Source organism: Durio zibethinus, chromosome 25 (assembly GCF_047325235.1).
Source record: "Durio zibethinus cultivar Kanyao isolate XHJ-2024 chromosome 25, ASM4732523v1, whole genome shotgun sequence".
NCBI classification, from domain to species: domain Eukaryota; kingdom Viridiplantae; phylum Streptophyta; class Magnoliopsida; order Malvales; family Malvaceae; genus Durio; species Durio zibethinus.
In genome coordinates, this window is record NC_143186.1 from 20,487,215 (window position 1) to 20,511,159 (window position 23,945).

General features: G+C 27.8%; 1 protein-coding gene and 1 pseudogene across 3 annotated transcripts; one reads left to right on the forward strand and one right to left on the reverse strand.

Moving 5' to 3' along the window:
- Positions 1-12,206: 12,206 nt before the first annotated feature.
- Positions 12,207-18,342, forward strand: LOC111275517 (chloride channel protein CLC-f-like; annotated as a pseudogene). Its single transcript, XR_016333493.1, has 10 exons — positions 12,207-12,845; positions 13,625-14,026; positions 14,917-15,111; positions 15,632-16,083; positions 16,189-16,293; position 16,604; positions 16,716-16,938; positions 17,054-17,246; positions 17,317-17,550; positions 17,732-18,342. The product of XR_016333493.1 is annotated as a chloride channel protein CLC-f-like (transcript).
- An 883-nt stretch (positions 18,343-19,225) lies between these two features.
- LOC111275516 (putative WRKY transcription factor 2) lies at positions 19,226-23,663 on the reverse strand. Of its 2 annotated transcripts, none has more exons than XM_022860862.2 (6): positions 23,309-23,663; positions 21,969-22,523; positions 21,455-21,679; positions 20,318-21,180; positions 20,086-20,244; positions 19,226-19,954 (listed from the first exon to the last, which is right to left on the reverse strand). In XM_022860862.2, the coding sequence occupies exons 2-6, from the start codon at positions 22,416-22,418 to the stop codon at positions 19,402-19,404; spliced, it is 2,250 nt and encodes a 749-aa protein (XP_022716597.1). In that variant the 5' UTR covers positions 22,419-22,523; positions 23,309-23,663; the 3' UTR covers positions 19,226-19,401. The 2 variants fall into 2 exon arrangements, with proteins under 2 accessions (XP_022716597.1, XP_022716598.1); XM_022860863.2 differs by having other exon boundaries at positions 21,455-21,637; positions 23,309-23,653.
- Between the last annotated feature and the right edge of the window lie 282 nt (positions 23,664-23,945).

Genomic DNA, 23,945 nt, shown 5'->3' on the forward strand with positions numbered 1-23,945 from the left:
AAATATATCAAATTTTATGTTATCAAAATTTTTGAACAATAATATTATAGTAGTTAAATAAAATTATCATTATAATATAATCTAAAAAAGAATTTTTTTAATAAAAATAGCATTTAGTTTATTATTAATAAGTAACAAAATTTCATATTAATAGTAACTATCATAAAAATCATTATTTTTATTATTAATGTTAATATAAAACAAAAATAACTTTTGAAAAAAATTACAGCAATGAGCTTTAACCCAAAATAAAATGGTCAAATGGCTTAAAAAAAAAGATATCTTTCTACTTCATGTTGAATGTGGAGAACCTTTACTGTAAGTTTAAATTTTTTGATTTATTATAAGATCATTAAATAATAACAGTTAGATATAAAAAAATAATATAAACATTGATTTTTTAATTATAAAAATAATTAATTATTTGTTAATTTGTTAACATAATTTTAATTAATTAATATTAAATATTATTTATTAAATAAAATAAAAAATTTTTAACAAATAAATATAATCTATTTAATATTTCTAAAAAGGAGGATAAGATAATATAATATTTAAAAAATTTAATTGAAAATTGGTTAACGTAAAATGTGATAATTATAGTAAAATTTGTATCATTTAATATAAAACATGTAAGAAGTGTCATAACATCTTAAAAGAAAGTTGTAATAATTTTAAACCTAACGAAGGTAGGAACAAGCGTAAAAAGATTTTATTATAACGTAAATAATTAAGTTAACAATGTAAAAGAATTATTATCTTAAACTCAAAGAATAATTCAAAATCAATAACTAAGTGTTAATTTAAAAATATGAGAATAATTGTAAATTTGGTGTTATTTAATGTAAAATGAGTTAAAAGTGTCATAATACCCTAACAAAGAGTTGTGATAGCTATAAACGTAATGAAATGTAACAACATGCATAAAAAGATGTATTGTAACAAAAATAATTAAGTTGGTATTGTAAAAATAATATCAATACAAATAAAAAAAATAATTTTAAACCAAAAAATAAAAGTTAATGCAAAAAGAAAAGAGAATAATCATAAAATTAGTATTATTTGATGTAAAATGATTATAAGATGATTACACCTTAATAAAATATTGTAATAATGCTAAACATAATGAAAAGTAACAACAAGTGAAAAAAAAAATTAAAACATAAATAATTAAATTAGTAATGTAAAAAATTATAAATAAAAATAATCCTACATAAAAAATAGGAGTTAACATAAAAAGAGAAGAATAATTGTAAAATTAGTATTTTTTAACGTAAAATAGTTAGAAGTATTGTAACACCTTTAAAAAAAGTTATAATAATCTTAAATGTAATGAAAGGTAATAGTAAGCATAAAAAGATATTATTATAACATAAATAATTAAGTTGACAACATAACAAAATTTTATTATTATAAATAAAAAATAATTTTAAAACAAAAAAAGCATTAACGTAAAAAAATGAGAGTAATTGTCAAACTGGAATCATTTAACGTAAAATGTATTAGAAGTGTCGTAATATAAAACTGTAAGAATATTTTTAAAATTGATGTCACTTGATATAAATTGGATTAGAATTGTTGTAACATTTTAATAAAGAGTTGTGATAAATTTAAATATAATAAAAAATAAAAACAAGTGTAACCAAATATTATTGTAATATAAATAATATTTTCGGCTACATAAAATTATTATTATTACAAATAATTAATAATTCAAAACAAAAAAAATAGTGTTAGTATAAAAAAAAAAAGGTGAGAGTAATCGTAAAATTGGTATTATTTGACATAAAATAGTTAGAAGTATTATAATACCTTTAAAAAAAATTTTGTAATGCTTCTAAACGTAATGAAAGATAACATCAAGTGTAAAAATATATTATTAAAACATAAACAATTAAGTTGACAATATAAAAGAACTATTATTACAAATAAAAAAATAATTTTAAATAAAAAGTTAAGAGTTAACATAGAACAATAAAAATAATCGTAAAATTAATATTATTTAACATAAAATAATTAAAAGTATTGTTGTACCTTAAAAAAATTATAATAATTTTAAACGTAACAAATAACAGCAAACGTAAAAAGATATCATTGAAATTTAATGCATTCGTAAGATTAAAAAATTAGTATGGTAAATAAAAATATAAATCAATCAAAAAGTAAGTATTAACGTAAAAAGATGAGAATAATTGTAAAATTGATATTATTTGATGTAAAATATATTAGAAGTGTCGTAATACCTTAAAGGTAATTTTAAACATAATAAAAGGTAAGAACAAGCGTATTATAAATAAAAAATAATTCTAAACAAAAAATACATTTTAACGTAAAAATGTGAGAATAAATAAAAAATTATAATCATTTGGTGTAAAATATGTTATAATGTCGTAACGTAAAGAATAGTTGTAAACTTAGTGTTATTTGGCATGAATTGCATTAGAAGTGTCGTAACACCTTAATAAAATGTTATGGTAATTCTAAACGTAATAAAAAGTAAGAATAAGTATAAAAAATATTATTGTAAAATAAATACTATTTTTGGCAACATAAAAGAATTATTATTACAAATAAATAATAATTTTAAACCAAAAAAATAAGTGTTAATATTTAAAAAGTGAGAGTAATGATAAAATTGATATCATTTGACGTAAAATGATTAGAAGTGTTATAACACCTTTAAGAAAAAGTTATAATAATCCTAAATATAATAAAATATAATAACAAACATAAAAAGATATTATTATAATGTAAATAATTAAGTTGGTAATATAAAAAAAATTATTATTACAAATAAAAAATAAGAATTAACATAAAACGGTGAAAATAATCGTAAAATTGATATTATTTTATCTAAAATGGTTAGATGTATCGTTACACCTTAACAAAAAAAATTTAATAGCTTTAAACGTAATGAAAAGTAACAAAAAATGTAAAAAGTATTATTGACACGTAACAAATTTGTAACATAAAAAAATTAGTATTATAAATAAAAATAATTCTAAATAAAAAAATAAGTGTTAAAATAAAAAGATAAAAATAATCATAAAATTGGTATAATTTGGTGTAAAATATATTTGAAATGTCGTAATACTTTATAATAATTCTAAATATAATAAAATATAAGAACAAGCGTAATAAATTTTATTATAATAGAAATAATTAAATTGACAATATAAGAAATTATTATTGTAAATAAAAAATAATTCTAAATCAAAAAGTAAGTGTTAACTTAAAAATATAAGAATAATCATAAAATTAGTATAATTTAATGTAAAATGTATGAAAAATATTGTAACGTAAAAATATAAGAATAGTCATAAAATTAGTATACTTTGGTGTAAAATAGGTTGAACTATCGTAACACCCTAAGAAAAAGTTGTGATAATTTTAAATATAATAAAACATAAAAATAAGTGTAAAAAAATTATTTTAACATAAATAATTAACTTGATAACATAAAAAAATTATTATTGTAAATAAAAAATAATTCAATCAAAAAATAAGTATTTACGTAAAAATGTGAGATTAATTGTAAAATTTGTATTGTTTGACATAAAGTATATTAGAACTGTTGTAATACCTTAAGAAAAAAGTTGTGATAATTTTAAATATAATAAAAGATAAGAACAAACGTAAAAATATATTATTATAACATAAATAATTAAATTAGTAACGTAAAAAATTATTATTATAAATAAAAAGTAATTTCAAACAAAAAAATAAGTGTTAACGTAAAAATGAAAAATCATCGTGAAAGAATATTATATATATATATATATGTTAAGGTGTAGTTATAGACTATAGGTAATAAAATTGAATCCTTGACTCAAGCTGAGTAATTATCCAATTCAATTTTAATATTTGTAGTTAAAAATTTTATCATTCAATTTTCAAACAAGAAATTAAATAAAATTTATTAAAAAATGTTATTATATATTTGTATATTTATTATACACAGTTATAGATTATAGGTAACAAATTTTTAATTTTGTTGTTTGTTAATATTCTAAAATATTATTTATTTACTAGTAATAAAATTGAAACCAAATATCAATAAACATAAAACATTAGCATTGGAAAAATAATGGCGGACTAAATGCCACCTAGTTAAATTGAAAACTTTTTTAAACTCTATTAAGGAGGTTAATAAGGTAATAATTTAATTAAACCTATTACCCATTACCCTAATGATTTTCTTTATTCCTATTCTCCTAACAACCAGCTTCTATTCCCAAGTCCCAACGCCTCTCTACACCCAACGTCCCAGCTCGTGCTTATGCCTTCAACTTATTTTATAACTCTTTTTTTTTAGTTTACACAGATCTAGACTTATGGATAGGGGATCCTTTAAGAACTGCAGCAAAATAAGGAGATAAAAAAAGATGAACCGACAAACAAATCTGTAAGTATTTCTTCTATTAATATTGTTGATGGAAGACAAGTGAGAGCATTGGCTGTATTTTGATTCCTGAAGGCTTGCATACTGTCTGAGTAAATAGTTTGATATCTAACAAGAAACTCAAAATGCATTCTTTCATTCTTTTAATGATATCTCTCTAAACTTCTTTATTCTTGTATTTACTTTGTTGGTTATTAAAGTTTCAACTCCATAGTTTTTAGTTATAATTCCTTGATTTATTTGCTGTTGATGACAGAAACTGTAACCAAAGCATTTAGTGGACGGACGATGATGTTTTTTTCTTAAAAAAAAAAAAATCTTATTTTGTTAGAGTTAAAATTAAGTTTCTTCTTTGTGTTCCTCTCTCCTTCACAAATCTGAGTTCTAACTTTTTACTTTTGGATTTGGGCTACAAAATTTAATCATATTGTTTGTTAGTTTTTCTTAGTTATGTATTTTTCATTTAATAGTTTTTTATTTTCATCTAATTGTATGATTCAATTTATTTATAGGTTTACTGTAAAATGCTTAGATTTTTTTTGGTACTACACATTTGAGGGCATTTTGAGGAAGATGATAATAATTTTACATGAATCATGGAATCAACTATGATTATTTTTAGTTCACAAAAATAACAAAATTTTATTATTTAAATTATTTTGTTATACTTGAAAACTTGTATATTTAACATCTTTATGAATCTGAACTACAATTTAATTTTGGTATTAGATTTTATGCTTTTAATTATTATTTATCTAAATTAGATGCAAATTAAATTTATTTCTTGCAAGATTCAGATACATGTTAAATTAATTTGAGAGTCAATTCATTTTTTATAATAACAATTATATAACATAATTTCCTTAACTATTTATTGACTTTTTTTTTAATTTTGTTTGTTTTATAGGAAAATAATGAAGAGTGAACCTTATTGGGATCATCTATAGACTTCTAGCTTGGATTTTTACTTGGATATTTTCATATTAGTGGATTAAAAACTTTTCTATTGTAGTAATTATTTAGTTTTTTGATGATAAGATATTAGTATAATTTTAATTGATTATTGTATTTTGGATATTAATTTTGAAATATTAGAAATTAAAAACATGTTATATATTTTATCATTTTATTTACTTTTGAATAATAATAAAATTGTTGTTATTATTTTTATTCATAAACATAGATGAAGTGACCACATTTTTCATTACAAGTGTAATTTTTGTGAAAGTGTGTATTTTATGGTTATTAATGATCTTTTTTTTTTTTTATAAATTGACAAATTTTAGTTGTGATAATAACTAATTTTTAAGTGACAAAAAAATTGTCAAAAATAATTTTAATATTTGTGACACAACTCATAAGACACTATTTCAGTGAGCACTAGTAAGAAGATGTTCACAACTGATAAAAATAATATGAGTAACAATAATTTTTTGTAACTATTGTCAATATATTTAAAGTTGATATTGTGGTCACTAGAAAATCAAATTATTGTGACAAACATTTTTTGCCATTATTTTAATTTTATAGAGTAAAAAAATTTGTCACAATAAAGTGAGTTATTATGATAACTTATTTTTGTCACATATTCTAATATTTTTGGAGTAAAAAAATTTGTTACAAAAAAAAACAAAGCTATTGTGGCAATTTAATAAAACTTATCACTAATAAAAATAGTGATGGTAGTATTTATGATAATAAGTGATGACTTGAAAATTAGTCACTATAAATTGTAGTGACTAAAATTTATATTTTTAGTAACTTTTTTTTTCTCCACTAAAAATGCTTTTTCTTGTAGTGTATCTTAAGAAAGAATTATAATAATTCTAAATGAAATAAAAAATAAGAACAAGTGTAACGAAAAATTAAAGTAAATAATTAACTTGACAATATAAAAAATTAATATTTTTAAATCAAAAGATTCTAAATAAAAAAATTGTTAACGTAAAAAGATAAAAATAATTATAAAATTCATATCATTAGATGTAAAATGAGTATGAATATCTTATTCTCGAAAAAAGTTTTAATAATTCTAAATGTAATGATAAAAAAAGTATAAAAATATATTATTAACATAATTAATTAAGTTGATTTCTTAAAATAAATTTATATTATAAAATTAAAAAATATATCATTGTTTATTTGTTAAATTAATAAATTAAATAAAATTATATATATGTTTTTTAATATTTACTTGTTAACTTGTTTTTTTTTTAATTATATTATTTTTATAATTTATAATGATATATTATAAAATATCATGATGTATCGTGATCTTATAATAAGATTAACATATTACGACCTTAGTGTAGACAAGCCCTTGAATGTGGGTACCCACTTTACTTTGACTTCTCTTGCTTCTTTTAAAAAAAGGTTGCATTTTAGCATTTATTACATAAACCCAAAAAAGTCCTATTTAACTTCATTTTTTTCCTTATTCTCTTTTTAGATTTTACCCCCTCCCTATGAATAGAAACTAGGCAACTCAAAACCCATATTTGGGTGGTCATTCGTTCATTGTCACCATTGAATAGTGTTTCTAGTATCGAAATTCTCAAAAAAAAATTTACTTTTATTAATCCTCCTTTTCACCTTTATGGAGTTATTTTTCCAAAATCATCCCTAAACCACAATAAGTCTTTACCCATGATTTTTTCCTACAAAAATTTCTCAGTTTGTTTTTGTAGGCTTTAAAATCATCTTAGCTCAAACCCCCTTCAAAATAGCTTAAACTGAAACGTTGAAAGCCTCTTATTTTTTGCTTTTACTTTTTTTTTTGCTGTGATTTTTTGTTAGTTATGTTGTTTTTCTTGTAGTATTTTTGGCTACGTTAATGGTGGCTTAGGTTTGGTGATAATTTTTTTCAACAATTAATTAAAGAAATATAAGTTATCTGTTTTATTTCTTCATGATTTTAAATAATTATTGGTTGATTATGTTGGAGGTGACGTGTTGCTTGTGGTGGTAAAATTTTTTGAATTTTTAAATATAAAATCTGAAATATTTAAAATCTAAGAATTTTTTGTGGGATTTTTTTTCTCTTTTATTATTAGTTGTGTTGATTGATTTTGTTTATGGTGGTATAGTTATTTAAAATTTTTAATTATTTTTTTAAATTTGAAAATTCCAAATCTTGTATTTTTATGTTATTTTTGGGAGACGTGATTTTCATGAAAAAAATTCTAATATTTTGTAAAAAATTAAATTTGAAATTTATGGAATTAACAAATATATATATATATATATATATATATATATATATATATATACACACACACTTTCCGTAAACATCTTTGAGTTTTCTTTTTTTTTTTTTTCATTTTTTAAAGACATAATTTTTATCTAGAATTTTTTTTTTGAAAAATTTGAATATGTTTTTATTTTATTTGATTTTCAATTAATTTTTAGTTTTATTGTAAATTTTAATTTAAAAATACACATGACATTCAAGAAAATACTCAGGGTATATAAGGTAAAGTGGTCATTTTATTATATGGGACATCTATCATCTATTGATCCTGTAAATAGTGTTTGGCATAAGATAACCAGTTTAAAAACTATGGTGATATTCAATAATTACTTCATTTTATTTAATAATAATTTAAAAATTTTACATGTCAATGATTCTAAATCACTAGAATAATAAGATTATTAAATTGAAAAGTGATAGATTCCCAACTTAAAGGATGGAAAAGGTTTTATCATGATGGGAAAATAATTTTTAATATTATTTTTTAACTAATTTTTCTTGATGAAAAATGTAGCTAGTATTGCTTTAAGAAGATAACCAGTATAAATGTTTAAAAATTGGTTTTTTCTATTTTTTATTTTAAAAAAGATTTTCTTTTACAATGGAATAAATGTTTATTAATCAGAAAAAATTATGAATTTATTTAATAAGTTTTTTGAACTAATTTTCATTAAAATTGATTTATACTTTATAATTTTCTATAAAATATCATTTAAATATTTTATAAATTGTTAATTCAATAAATACTAAAATTTTGCTTTATTTTTGCAAGGTTATTTTGAATATTTTATATTTTATGATTTAGTTTTTATATAATATCAAACACAATGATTTAATATCGCTACAATAACAATAAAAAACTAAGTTTTATATTTTATAACCCTGGTGGAGTCGATTGTATACAAAATAAAAAAAAAATTATTTTCAGTCATAATTTTAAATTTTCTTACGTTACTCATTTTTATAAAAATATATAATATTTTCATCTACTTTTTTAATTTTTGTATTATTTATTACTACTTGCATTTACATCTTTTGTGATTTACCTCTAAAAATTTTGATTTCTCTTAAATCTAAAATCTTATTTTCTCTTAACTGATGCATAAATAAGTTTATATTTTATATGTCTAAACTATCTCAAATGATCTTTTCATATTTTTTTCAATTCGGACAACCCTAATTTTCCTCTAATATATTAATTTCTAATTTTATCTCTTTTAATTTTTGACACATCCATCACAATGATTTAATATCACTAATAATTTATAATATTACAACAAATATGATAATTTAATATTATAATAATCAAATAACTTTAATAATTTTATCATTATAATTATTGAATCACTATAATAATTTTAAAAATATTACGAATGCAATAGGATTCTTTTAATATTATAATAGTGTTATATCCCACACGTTGTTACGGTTTTCAATGTCATTGGTTTGTAATAGTGAGCTAACATTTTGAAATGAAATAAAAGATGCTTTAAAAAACTTTTTGTAATTTATAAATTTATATAATATATATTATGTTTAAATAAATAATATAATAAGTAAAATTGGTATAGTTTAACATTATAATAAGTTTGTGTTCAATAATGTAACTAAAGTAATTTATTGTTAAAAATAAAATAATATATCTATTATTAAGTTATCTAAATCTGCTGTGATAAGAAAGATTATGGTTTCAATAATTCAATGTTATATTTTTTGTAATTGTAATGAAAAAAATGTGTTTTATTATTTTGAGTTGAGAATTATCAAATAATAATATCAAATTCATTGAAAGAGGATATTATTGACGTGAGAGCTACTCTTTGACATTCTAACATAAAACTTAAAATGTTCAGAAAATAAATTTTAACAAAATATTTATTATTATTAATTAGATTTAAAATAGGGACAGACCGACTTGAATAAGTAGAGCTAAACTAATGGAAATACAAAATAATATCTTATTATAAAAAAAATTAGACTCAATAAATCAAATGCCATAATTCTAGACTTCCACATCATTTATAATATTATATTACAACATACATAAAAACTTGATATGATTTGTTTATGTGGATATTTAGGTGGATAACTTATATTATTGACACGTAAGATATTTTCAAATAATTTTATTAAATCAATTATTTAATTTTTAAAAATTTTAAAGTTTTAAAATTTACATTTATCGAAATCTTTCAAAATGTATAAGATTTATCTTAATTTCAATCAAATAAAATATATATTCTCGTATTTCATTCTTATCCAATTCAAATAGTTTTTAAAGGTTAAATTCTTAAATCTTAGGAATCATAAAAAATTATATAACCTCTAAATTAATATTCATATAAATTTAAATAAATAAAATTTATGGTTGAATCACTGTTATTTACCAATGTTTTGTCTTTATTTTTTTTATAATTGAAAATAAAAAAGAAAAATATTTTATCTTAATTTAAAATTACACACATCTAAATTTAAAATTATACTAACTTCTTTTATCTTAATTTAAAATTAAATTTAGATAAACTAAATTTTTAAAAATTTAGATTTTTTTAAATTAAATAATTATTAAATATATATATTTATGATTTTTTCTCACAATCAATATTTTCTTATTTTCGTCATAAAAGTTTGACAAGATAAAGTTTCAAAATTAAATATGAAAAAGTTTTTTATGATATATCACATGTGTAAATCTTAGTTTTTATACCCAAATAATATATTCTTTTAAAAATTTATGTAATTGTGAATAAGAGATTAATTTTCTCATTGAAATTTGTATATAATTTTACTTTCATAATTTAAAACTTTCATAATACTTATTTAGATTTTTTTATAATAATTTATATATAGACAATTTTTTAAATTTTAAACTACAAATTATAAATGATTATGATTATTTTTATTTATCTATATATAATATAAAAATTAATATAGATTAAAATTTTAAATCTAATATATATATATATATATATTATATTACAACATACAAGATTACATAATCAAAATTACTTATGTGAATGTCTAGGTGGATAATCTCTTTTAATGACACATAAGATAATATTTATATTATTTTATTTATCAAATCAAAATTTTTAATAAATTGTTTAAATTAAATATTTTGGGTAATTATTTAAATTGAAATCAATATTTATCTAAAATTAAAATTTTTGCATAAGATTTGAATTCAAATATATTAAATAATAATTTATATTTTCTTTTTAAATTTAATGGCAGTTTTAAATATATATACTTAATATAATTTTATTTTCTGTCAAATAATTCTATTTAATAAATTATTTAAATTTAATATTTTTAGATAATTATTTAAATTCAAATCAAAATCTATAAAAAAAATTAAAAATTATTTAATAGATTATTTAAATTTAATACTTTTAGATAAGTTAATAAGTTATTGACTAGAAAATATGTATTTTTAGAGTAATAAAAGCTTATATCTTTATATGAAAATATGAAACATCTGACTGTTGATTAAAAAAGTTAGATAAAAATATGTTTTTGCTTTGAAAACAAACATAATGTTTTATTTATGTTCTAATTCAAATATTTTTATATTATATATTTGGTTAATTTATTTGTTTTTCTTTAGTTCATAACTTTTTTTAATTTTACTTAGATTGATTATAATTAACTTTTTGTATTATATATATATTTTTCTTATTCATTTCTTTAATGTTTTTATTCTCTGTTAATTTATTAATATATTTACTTTTATTATTGTATATATTTAATCTTGATAAATTAATATATAAATTTATATTCTCTATTTTCTTTTGCTATACTTTTTATTATTAAATTTCTTTGTCTATAATGAATGATATGAGAAGAATAATGATCACTACCATATCTAACTCATAAAAATTAATATCAATTATGTTAAAAATGATTAAAAATAAAAAAAATATTTCAATTTTTTTTAAAAAATATAACATAAAGAATTATTGTTTCCCTTTTATCTAAAAAATAATTTTATTTTGTTAACATATATATAAACAATTATTAGCCTAATATATTTGTGTCAAAATAAGAATTAACAAAAAACAAATAAGTATAACAAAATTAATAATTGTGATTTGTTATTCAATCAAATATATATATATACACTACCTAATCATCGTTATGATAAAAATAATTATTAATTTTAACTATTTAAATATTGATTCTTGTTTTTTTATCAAACAAGAAAAAAACGATAACAAAATTTTTTATATTTAACAAATAAATTGAAAAAAATATTTTTAATGAAAAAATTTTATAATTCTTGAAAATTTACAAAAGTTTAGACTTTTTTTAGATGAATAATATCATTTATAATATGTTATGTATAAATTATAATTAAATTATAATTTAGCATTTATAAATATATGATTATAAATTAAATAAATAATTAAAAAATAAATTTAAAATTATAAAAAATTTAATAAAAATTCCGTACATTGTACGGATTAAAAAAGCTAGTATAAAAATAATATACTGTTAGTTATTATAGATGCTATCGATACTCCGTTGATATGATGATCTGTCTTGAAATATACTGCAAGTTGCCTTGGGAGCCAACGGCGCGCGTATTGATGGTTTGGAACGTGGAAGAATTCCATAAATAAGAACTCTCGTTTTGCTTCTGAATTCTTATCTCATTCTCATTCTCAGCGAACAAAAACACAAATTTTTGACAAAAAAAAAAAAGAAAAACAAGAGACAGAAAATTATTAAAGGGCTGGGTTGGTTGGTTATTCGATGGGAAATATTAGTTAGAAATAGAACGAATTGAGGAAATGACGGGGGGAGGGGAATACAGCGATCAAAGGCATCTGCTGAGATCCAACAGCCACATAGATGAACAACATGACGAGGAAGAAGACGAGGATGACGTGGAATCTCAGATGAGCAGCAACAACAAGGCCTTTAAAGATCTGTTCAAGCATTTGGACAGGGGCTTCTCCCCCAGGCGCCTCAGCTTCAAACGACTCGATAGAGACCGAGACAGAGGCAGAAACCGCTCCTCCCTGTGTTCCCTCGATCATCATCATCATCCTTATCACCAACATGCTTACGCGGTGGATGCCGCTGATTATCTGGGAGATAGCGCCTCTCCCGAATGGGCCTTACTGCTTATCGGTTGCTTTCTTGGGGTCGCCTCCGGTCTCTTTGTGGCCGCCTTCAACAAAGGAGTAAGTTTTTGCATTTCTTTTTCTTAGATCTCTCGACTTGAATTTGGTATCCCAAAGGCGTTTATGACTGTCCCTGTTTTACCATATATCCATATCCATATCATCATCCTACAAACACCACTCCTTCTACTGCTACAAAATGCAGCTTTGGTAAGATTCTCCTCTGCCCTTTTCTAATTTTCTTACTGTATCACATTATTACTTACTACATATCTCCCCCCTTTTTTTAACCTTAAAAGATGTTTCCTTTTGTCCCAAAAACCACTCAATCGTGACTCAAATTTGCAACTTTTGCTTAAAATTACTATCTCCCGCATAAAACTTTGATATTCATATAGACTTCTGTATAAAAATTATTCAATTCTTCTGCAATTGCAAATGTAGTTTTCTTTCTTTCTTTTTCATTTTTCCTTTCTACTGACAGCTTATGAAAGCGGCAATTAATATGTGAAGTTTTTTTATTGACAGCTTATTTAAAACAGTACTAGTTTTTCTTAACACAAAAATTTCAACCATACATATTTGTTTCTTGAATCAAAACTTTTTTCCACCTTTCTCTCAACCAATGTTGACTCCCTTGTTACTTCACTCCCTGCTTTGCTAATGTAATCTGTTTCCACTAAAGGTTTTTATTTTTTTTTAATTTTTTTTATAGTAGCTTAAATAGTGTATTATTTGAAGAAGTAGCCTAGTCCATACGTTATAAATGTTTCTGTTTTTCAATATTGCTTCAGTTTTTATGCTAAAATTGCTTTGTATTGATGTTTACTATTATCATCCAAGTTCATGTCATACATGAATGGGCATGGGCTGGGACCCCAAATGAGGGTGCTGCATGGCTTCGTTTACAGAGACTGGCTGACACTTGGCATCGAATTCTTTTGATACCAGTCACTGGAGGGGTCACCATCGGAATGATACATGGTTTACTCGAGATATTGAACCAAATAAGGCAATCCAGTTCTTTTCAACAGCAAGGTTTTGATTTGGTGGCTGGCGTCTTCCCCACAATAAAAGCAATCCAGGCAGCCGTAACTTTAGGTACTGGTTGTTCTTTGGTTCCTGAAGGCCCCAGTGTAGACATTGGAAAATCATGTGCCAATGGACTCTCATTAACGATGGAAAGCAACAGAGAAAAGAAGATTGCTCTTGTAGCAGCTGGAGCAGCATCTGGGATTGCTTCAGGTATACTGGTAGTGTTATTACAAGCTTACAAGTTTGTAATTTCTAATTAAGGGTTATTTAGCTCAAAATATTGCTTGTTGATGAGAATGCCTTATCACTTTGGTCATTCACATAAGTCCATGGGTTTTTATTTTTTATTTTATATGCCTTATCACTTTGCTCAATGTTTTTCAAGTTTAACAGAACAGCTCAAAGTTACACTACCTGCACAGTCTGCTTCATTTAACTGGTCATTTAGATATCATATTTATAAGGTGCGCCGACAGGAAATCTCCGCGGAAACTGAAATCTGTACATATAATGATATACATGTGATTTCGATATTGCTAGTGCGGGAACTGCATTTCTCTAGTCTATTTTCTGGAAGAGTTTGGTCCTGGGGGTACTTAATTACTGATGGCCATGCTTGGGGAGCCAATCAAACAAGAACTAGTTTCGTAATAGACCAGGGTATCTTGTCAGTTGAAGGATGACATCACTGAATTGTAATGTGCTAGGGTGTGATATAACTCAGCTACTGAATTTTCTTATAGGTTACTTACTGTGAATACTGCAAAGAACTTTTCTTCTCTAATAATACTTTTTATGTGATATGAAACAAAGCTGGATTTGATGACTTGTGTATTGTCCTAGTTCTTTTATTTTAGCAAAAGAATCTCTGGCTTCTCACCTTCCACCCACCCCCAAAAATGAATACAGGGCTCTCTTGAGCATGCTAATCCAAACATTTGTAAACTTACTTCCATTCATAGTTGTGGCTTTGATTGGCATAAGCTTTTAAATTTCCTCCTGGTCTGTTAATTTCATTTAGGGGCTATATATTGTATCATTTTTAAATTGATTGATGAAATGGTTTATTTTTTCTTTCAACTTTTCTCCCTTCTTTTCAGGTTTTAATGCTGCTGTTGCTGGTTGCTTCTTTGCTATTGAAACTGTATTAAGACCTCTCCATGCTGAAAACTCACCTCCATTTACAACTGCAATGATAATTTTGGCGTCTGTTATCTCATCTACTGTATCAAATGCTTTACTTGGGACAGAATCAGCTTTCACCGTGCCATCATATGATTTGAAATCAGCAGCAGGTATTTCACCTTCCTGTAATGAGTTTTTTTTTTTAATTTTTTTTTATTTTCAGGATCACAGTTTTGATGCTTGTATATAGTTGTGTAAGTTTCCCGATGTGATTACAGCTTCTGATATTCCTTTCAAAAGTAATTTGTTGTTTAACGGAGGAGATTGATGAATGTACTTCTCCATTGATCTGGAATTAAAGTGTGCTTGTTGTTTACGTATTAGCAATTTCAGCAATGTTATGTTTTGATTTCATGTCCTCCTCATTGCTATTCGAAAATTTAGAAAAAAACTCAAAGAGCTTATTTGCCTTTCCAATATTTGACATTGAACGGCCAGAATAGTGTGTGATTTCAGAATGCATTATCGATTCCAAGGCATATACTCCTGACTGTTTGGCTTTTCTACTTGAATAGGTGAAACAAGCTTCATGTTTCATGCTTCATGCAAAGGAAATATATGGTTAGGAATGACAGCATATAAGGGAAAATGTGACAATACTTACAATATTTATTTAATTTTGCCTTGCAGAGCTACCCTTTTACCTGATTTTGGGAATGCTATGTGGTGTTGTAAGTGTGGTCTTCACTCACTTGGTTTCTTGGTTCACAAAGGCATTTGAGTTTATCAAGGAGAAATTCAGACTTCCTGCTGTAATCTGTCCTGCTTTAGGTGGTTTAGGATCTGGAGTAATAGCTCTCAAGTATCCTGGAATACTATGCTGGGGCTTTACAAATGTCAATGACATCCTACATACTGGGAAGACTGCGTCAGCTCCTGGATTCTGGTTGCTAACCCAATTAGCAGCAGGCAAAGTTGTTGCCACTGCTTTGTGTAAGGGGTCTGGGCTTGTAGGTGGCCTTTATGCACTGAGTTTGATGATTGCTGCCATTGGTGCTGTATTTGGAGGCTCAGCTGCTGGACTTATTAATTCAGCTATTCCAGGCAATGCTACCGTTGCACAACCACAAGCATATGCACTGGTAAACTTTTCATGGGGAGTTACTGAAAAAATATCTCTTGATCTTGGCAAAATACTGTTCAATTTTATGGAAGCTGTTTTTAATATGTTCAAGCTTCTGCTTTAGTTTCGAATGGCTGCCACATTAGCTTCAGTTTGTTCAGTTCCCCTAACTTCAGTTCTACTTCTCTTTGAGCTGACAAAAGATTACAGGATATTACTTCCTCTCATGGTAATGTTTTATGTGATCCTCCTTACTAATTTTTCATAGCTGGCCTAGTTTCTTCTAGCAAACAAAGAAACGGTAAAAAGGCCCAGTATAAAGGCAGTCCAACTTTACTGGAATTAAGTCATTGTTTGGTTTAGTGAATGACCAAGAATGGAAACATGTTATGCACCACACCAGTGGTTTGAAACTGAAATCTAAATTATGGTTTTCTCTGTTATTATATTGTTGTATTACAAGATTTCTGTAGTATTTCCCATTTTTGATAGGATTAACTATTAAGGCTTTAGGGATTTTTTTTGCTTCAATTGTTTAGGGTTTAGCTTTATTCTTGAGTAATTTCTTTGTTGCCATGTCATGGGACATTGTCTAAATATTTCCACGTAATTTTTGAAAAATTTTTCTTCGTTGTCGATTTGGCATATAAGGGGCTGTTGGATTAGCAATATGGGTTCCTTCTGTGACTAATCAGAACAAGGAGACTGAATTATCTGATACTAGGAGTTTAGCAAGAGGTTATTCTTCCCTTTCTGCTGCTGAGGAACTCTCTATCATAGAAAAGGCTGCTGACCAAGAAACAGTAGATGAAGATACACTGCTAGAAAATCTTAGGGTATTTCTCATTTTGTTTTAGAAAAGATTTTCAAAATGGTCAAGTTTCCTGTTTTTAATTTGGTTGTTTGATCTCCTCATTAATATTTCCCTTATTCAAAGTTCCTTTCCTGACTCGATGCATTCTCATCCTTGCTTGTTGTCGGGTTTCTAGGGCCATGTCGGAGTTGTCAATGGCTGTTACCCTGAAAGAAGCAGTAAAATGCATGCATGACAGCCATCAGAACTGTGTGCTTGTGGTCGATGAAGATGATTTTTTGGAAGGGATTCTCACATATGGTGATATTAGACGGTGTCTGTCTAAGATGCCCAGTGATGTCTCCAACGGTGAATCAATGGCTCTCGATGTATGTAATGCCAACTCTCTCTCACTTCTTCTCTCATGTTTTAAAATAAGACATTAAGACATTTATACAGGTGAATACATGTCTTGTTTCCCTCTGCATGCACTCGAGGGATTAGCTACCTTGGGCAAGAGCGTGAACTTTTAATCTGTTATCCGGACACAGACTTGGCAATTGCCAAGGAGTTGATGGAGGCTAAAGGAATAAAGCAATTACCGGTGGTGAAACGTGGGGGAGAGCCCCACAAAGGAAGGAAGCGGAGAATTGTTGCTGTTCTTCATTATGAATCAATCTGGAACTGTCTCAGGTTCATATTTATGTTTCAATCTGTTGTTATATTATCTTATATCTTTCTTTCTTTCCCGTTGATCATATCCTTATTAGAGCTGTTATCTAGATTTTGCTGGGGGTTTGTGATTTTGGTTTCTGATAGATTTTTATATTATCAATTATTATCTATGATTTTATTCTTGTTTTTTCCCATGCAGAGAGAAGATAAATCACAGGAAATCCATCTATCAGCATAGGAAGGAAAATAATCTGGAGGAGCTGGCGAATGGCCATTAATGCAGCGATGCAGCTGATTGTCAAATTTGACGCTGCTCGGCCTGCCACGATATACAGCAATATAGAAGAGAGACCAAGGAAGTTGATTATGCCTGCTTTAGCATCGGGTCTTCAAATCACGCATTGAGTCGAGATTACTCCATACAGGATTACCATAGCTTTTGCTGTGATGATATAACTGAGGATCCTTCATGTTATTTAGAGAAAAATGCATTGTAAAAGTACTTTTACAGTCAGTTAAATATTAAAGAAAAAAGATAGTGCAAATCAGTAGGCAAATCAATTTCTTTTTCAAGAGAAGCAAATGGTGGCCATTGATGCTTTATGGGCGAGACGGGGGTCAGATGGATAGTGCTTGGCTAATTATATTTGTCATTCGATGAACTTTGAAAGAACTTTTTCGGGACATTTAATTTGTAAGATGTAACAGTGAGATTGAAGCCTTGTTTGACTTGAAAGATTCATATTTACATCTTAACCTCGTTCATGTTGGTCTTACCCTATTGGGCGTTATATAGTGTTATTTATTTCATTAATGCATGTACTCGTTATCTGATTACGACTTACGACAATGGGTTCCGTCTCCTCTCCTCTCCTTTACTGGAAACAAGGGGATCCAAAATTAGCTTAAAGCCTCAAAGTACAATTCAACTAAAGCCTCAAAGTACAATTCAACTTTGGCAACAAAAGCGTACCGATCGCTGATTACCGACAGAGTTACACTGTTTTAAGGGTCACAAGTTTCCCAAACAAAATTGGCCAGAACTCCAAGATAAAGTTTCATACTGTATTCACCGTAAATGAAGTAATTTTTCTTGTTTTAAATGAAGGTATCATTTTTAAATTGCAAAACTCAGGGATCTTGCTAAAATGTGTTGAACAAACTATGCTATGCGACATGGTAAGTCATTTTAACCATGAATTTGTTCAACTTATGGGATACTGATCATATAAGCAGTACCTGTATTAACATCTTTTTGGATAATGATTGAATGGAAAATTTTCTTTTGACATTGCAATGCTTATGCAATATTGCATACGCGGAAAGGAAAGCCGAAAGGAAACTTGATAGCGATCGCTGAACGATGATCGGTTGTATTGAGAGGGTGAACAACTTTCTAGTTCGATCGCATATTCCTCTGATTGTTTTGCCTTCCCAGCGTTTCCCCGTGTCCCACTACGATGACATACCTCTTCAGTCTTCATTGCTATCATCTGTCACTTTGTCAGTTGCTACTTCATTAACCACTTGTCGTCATAATCACCAAACAGCAACTCAATCTAACAATTTACTATAGCATCCTTTTCTTGGCTTTTTTCGCCATCCTGGACTCAAGTTCCAACGATCTAGTGTTGCAGACTTGCAGTTCCAATTTTGGTACTATACTCTTCGACGTTCTCGGTGCAAGTAGAAATCAAAAGAAATACTACATCTCATAACAATTTCAACTAATGTTCAAGTCACCAAAAATCAACAGAATAATCAGGAAGACCAAGAACTGATGAAATGCTCATTTATATATTGGAAACATAATGCTTTCTCAGAAAAACTGAAAAAGAAATTTTTTAGGAAAAAATGGAAAATTTACATCTACGGTCCTAGAGGCAGCCTACTCATAATTTGCTGGTATAATGGTGTGTTGTTGGATAGATTCAAACCAGGTTCAGCCATTGGCTCCATCTTTGGTTCTCCTTTCGGCAACATGAAACGCATTTCATTGATCTGGCGTTTTTGAGGCATAAGTGGATGAACAGGCAGAACTGGCAGCTTCGCTTGAACAGGGCCCAACCCAGCCATTGCCAAAATTTCCAGTTCTGGTTGATTCATTCCTAAGGAGAAGCCAGGAGAAGGCCCCAGCTGCTGCCTTCCAGGCAGAGTAAATGGACCGAATGATGCAGGTCTAACCATGGTGTTGTGAAGTTGTGATGGCTCTGGCCTGTGGGCATGAGTTTGGACAGAGGAAGCAGCCTGGGCATTTACTGTGCTAGAGGTAGCAGAATTGACATGACTGCTACTACGAGCAGCAGGAACATCATGATTGTGCTTTCCTTCATAGGTAGTAATTACTGACTTAAGGTCATGTGATGCCCTCTCTACATGCTTCCTCACTGTGCAGCCAGCACTGGTGCATTTGTAGTAACTCCTGCATTGAAACAATAGCAAATGATGGTCTGCATTATTTCGACAGCCAATAGCAGTAAACTGCTCTATGCATGAATAAGTAAAAGAGAGGATATAGAAGATAAAACGATGACTGATTGAAGGGAAAAAAACCTTGGATTCGGATTTCCTTTCACTACTTTCTGGCCATACTTGCGCCACCGATATCCATCATCTAGGATATCCACCTCACTGGTTGTCTGGACCACAACCCTAGGCTCACGAATAGCTCGTGTGGCTCCACTCATTTCTGTTGCATAAGCTTCAATTTTCCTGGTATAAAAAATGAAAATATTCACATAGTGATCTAAATAGAAACACTATTCAAATATTGTCAGATATAAACCTTCTCTTTGACTCAGATTCATCTCCTTCACCATCATAACCTAATGAGACACTGCCATGTGTCCCCCCATCATCTTCATCTTCGTCATTAGAGAAGGTCGATGAGGCGTCTACTGCATCACCTGATTCAAAGTGAGTATTATTCGGGGCCTGCCCATTGCCATATTCGGGACCCACAGTTGCAGATGACGTCACCTCAATGTTGTCATGCCTCCAATTATGAGCAGCAGCAACTGTTCCCTTCTGTGCAGTTGCCCAAACAGGATCACCACAAGTAACATTTTGAGGGCCATTTTGTCCAGGGATTTCTAGTTGTATGTCGATTAGAGGATTGGATGATCCAATCACAGATCGGCGATTGGACGGGGGAATGGGATGGTTGTGAGCTCCCTTGTATATGATCTCCGTTATGTGACCTTCATGAGAACGTTCCACTTTCTTCTTAACCTGACAAGTTGGATGTGTGCACTTGTAATAACTACGAGGATACTCACTGCCTTTTACTTGTTTTTGTCCATATTTTCTCCAATTATATCCATCCTCAGATGGCGGACCACCAACATCACCAGCCATGCAATCTCCAATAACTCTTTGATTTCCTTCTTCATCCTGTGGCTCATCAAGAGGCGGTGAATGTTCAGCACTCAAACCAACAGTATCAAAGGCCCTTTGATCAGCAGAGTTGTTACTCCCAATATCCTTTTCAGTTGATGATCTAGAAAAATCTGCCTGAAGGCTGAGCATGTTGCTGTTTTGAGAGTGGACTTTACCTGGGTCTACATTTTTAGACAGAAGAGAATTCTCAGACTGAAGTGAAACCTCAATATTTGGTAAAGACAGCTGAGGAAGACTGGCTGGAGTAATCTGCAATAAAAAGGAAGATTTAATAGTTATAAAATGAATTTGGTCTACCCTTTTGCATTATATAGAAGGTAAACTAACATTAATACTCACTCTATTCTTAGTTCTAATTCATTGTAGCAATTTTGAGTATTTAGAATTTGAGTAATAACAGAAGTGGGAACAAACATGAATAACATTATGCATTCTTAAGAAAGACCTTTTTATTCATTTAAACCTTTTTTGTTTCTTTTTCTTAGTTTAATTGTCGAAAAAGAAAATCCCATGGTATACTTACTTTGCTCATTGCACCAAGGAGAAAAGAGGAATTTGACTCTGCAACAGGCTTGAATGCAAATGGGGATGCATTGATGTCCTCAAAATAGTTATCTTTACTTTTATCAAGGGACTCTGAGATAGAACTCCTACCATTACCATTAGGAATGAAAGGGAATTTTCCAGTAGTCGGGGATGGCTGTGCCTGCGGTGATACAAATTGAGAAATTTGTATGAAACAGAACTCCTATAAACAACAGGAAACTATTAATGAAATAAAGTATATAACTTTTAGATTGTTTTCTAATTTAAATGCCTTCAATGGTAATTAATCTAAAAGAGTTTGTTTCAATGGTAGTGCAGGAAAATAGTCCTCTATCTTATTTGTATTATGATTCCTTTGACTTCTCAATGGAGTATGGACTTCATTGACCCTTGTGGCCTCTACAGTTGATAGTTGATACCATCTATACTTTGCTCCAAAAGGCAAGAATTATAACTAGATGGTACCAAAACTTTCAGGCTAGTAAACTTACCAAAGAATTTGAAACAAAAACTGGAGATTCTAGCAGTGTTGTTGGGCTGAGACCAGGAGGTATTGTCAAGTAAGGAGAATGAATTTCAGGGTTAAGTGAAAGGTCAGCAGACCTGATGCTTTCAGTATTCAATCTTGGAGCATTAAATCCAGCTCTGGCCGCCATCCTTTCCACTAGACCTCCCCGTGAACTTGATCTTCGCTCAAAAATTGATCCTGATTCAATCAAAAGTTCACAACCATGGTGAACATCCTTTTTCTCAATATTCTCTGCCGTTATCATTCCTTGAGTTCCCAGAAATAATCCCTCAGTTTTATTTTCCACAGGAGTTTCAGAGATCGGTTTTGAGCCAATATCATCACCTAAAATAGCTGTGAAAAATGTTCTTGGGCTGGGGGTAGGAGGTATCCAGTCTCCACTAATAGCAACATTATCATCAATACCAGTCATGATAATTCTAAGACTAGCCTCAATATCAGTTCGTTTAGAAATGAAGTTGGATGAATTCCTGACAGATCGACAATATATGCTGATCAAAGAGAAGCCCCCCAATAACTACAAAACGACACAACAAGAAATATCTTTAGAGAGTAAAACTAAGAGATGATTAGAATCTTCAGTTCAACACAGGGCAATTCCCAATTGTGGAGCATACTGCAAATGACATTTCCATAACCAAAACAACGAGAAATAAGATTCAAATATAACATATTGGGTTTCTTTCTTTTTCCTGGAACAGCAAAAAGAAGATGAAGGTAGAAAGTGAAAGCTAGCATTTTACACCTCAGCTCACCAAAATGATTCCAGAAATGAATAATAGATATATTCGAACTATGTGATTATTATGCGTCTTTTCCTTCCTCAAACAAACCAAAAGGAGGGCAGAAAAAAGAGTTGCATTCGGTAATATCACGAAAAGGAAATTGATAGACAGTAGAAAAAAATAACAGCCTATTCCAAATTTGATGAAGATATCTTAAAGGAAAAGTAATAAAATAAAAACAGTTAATTTGATAAATTTGGAAACTCATGTTTTAAACGATGTTGACCACCAAGATCTAACGATAAGGAATTTGAATCATGTCACGTTTGAGTTAAAGCCCCAAAATAGTATCAAAGTTAGAAGATTTGAAGCAAAGCATGGGTCATAAAGATTTTTTTTTCTTTTTGGCTCAAATAGAGAATTGCAAAAACCGAGCTTTGTATCTTGAATTTGCAGTGAAGCTATGACATTATGACTATTTAAAAGAAGAAGAAGAAGAAGAAGAAAAGGATTGAAATTGAGAAACAGAAAAAAGACGAAGGTAAAGTTGATTTGAGAGAGATAACAAAATGATTACCTGATTGATTAAAGAGTCAAAGCTTATGAAGAAAGACCCACCGTCAGCACCAACAAAACAGAAGAAGGAATCCCCAACCTCCGATCAGATTTTCTCTGTTCAATAGAAATGGAAATGAAAACATCCAACTTTCTTCATCAGAGTACAGAGGAAAAGGGGAAAAACATCTATCTCTGTGTTTGTGTTTCTCTCTCTCTCTCTCTCTCTCTCTCTCTTTTTCTATAAGAAAACACCACAAAGAAACAGATATATTTACAGTTCGTAAAAATATAATAATAATAATAATAATAATAATAATAATAATAATGTGAATTCTGATGGAAACAAAATACCACAGTAGTAGAGTAAATATACTTGTATACATAAAAGATAGAAAAAAGAAAGAAGAAGATGATGACGATGAAGAAAGAGAAAAAAGGAGATGATATTGCAATGGTGGTGGACCTGAAATGGATGGAATCTTTGAAGAATGAAAAAAAAGAACAGAAATTTATTAAGGAGCCCTCAACAAAGACAAAGTTGACACAGTTATCCTCCACTCCTCTCGTTGATTGGATTCAATTCAATTTAATTTGTTAATTAGTTGCTATGCTAATCATTCTTGTTTTTGGAGTGGGGCAGAGTTTCTGTTGTTTTC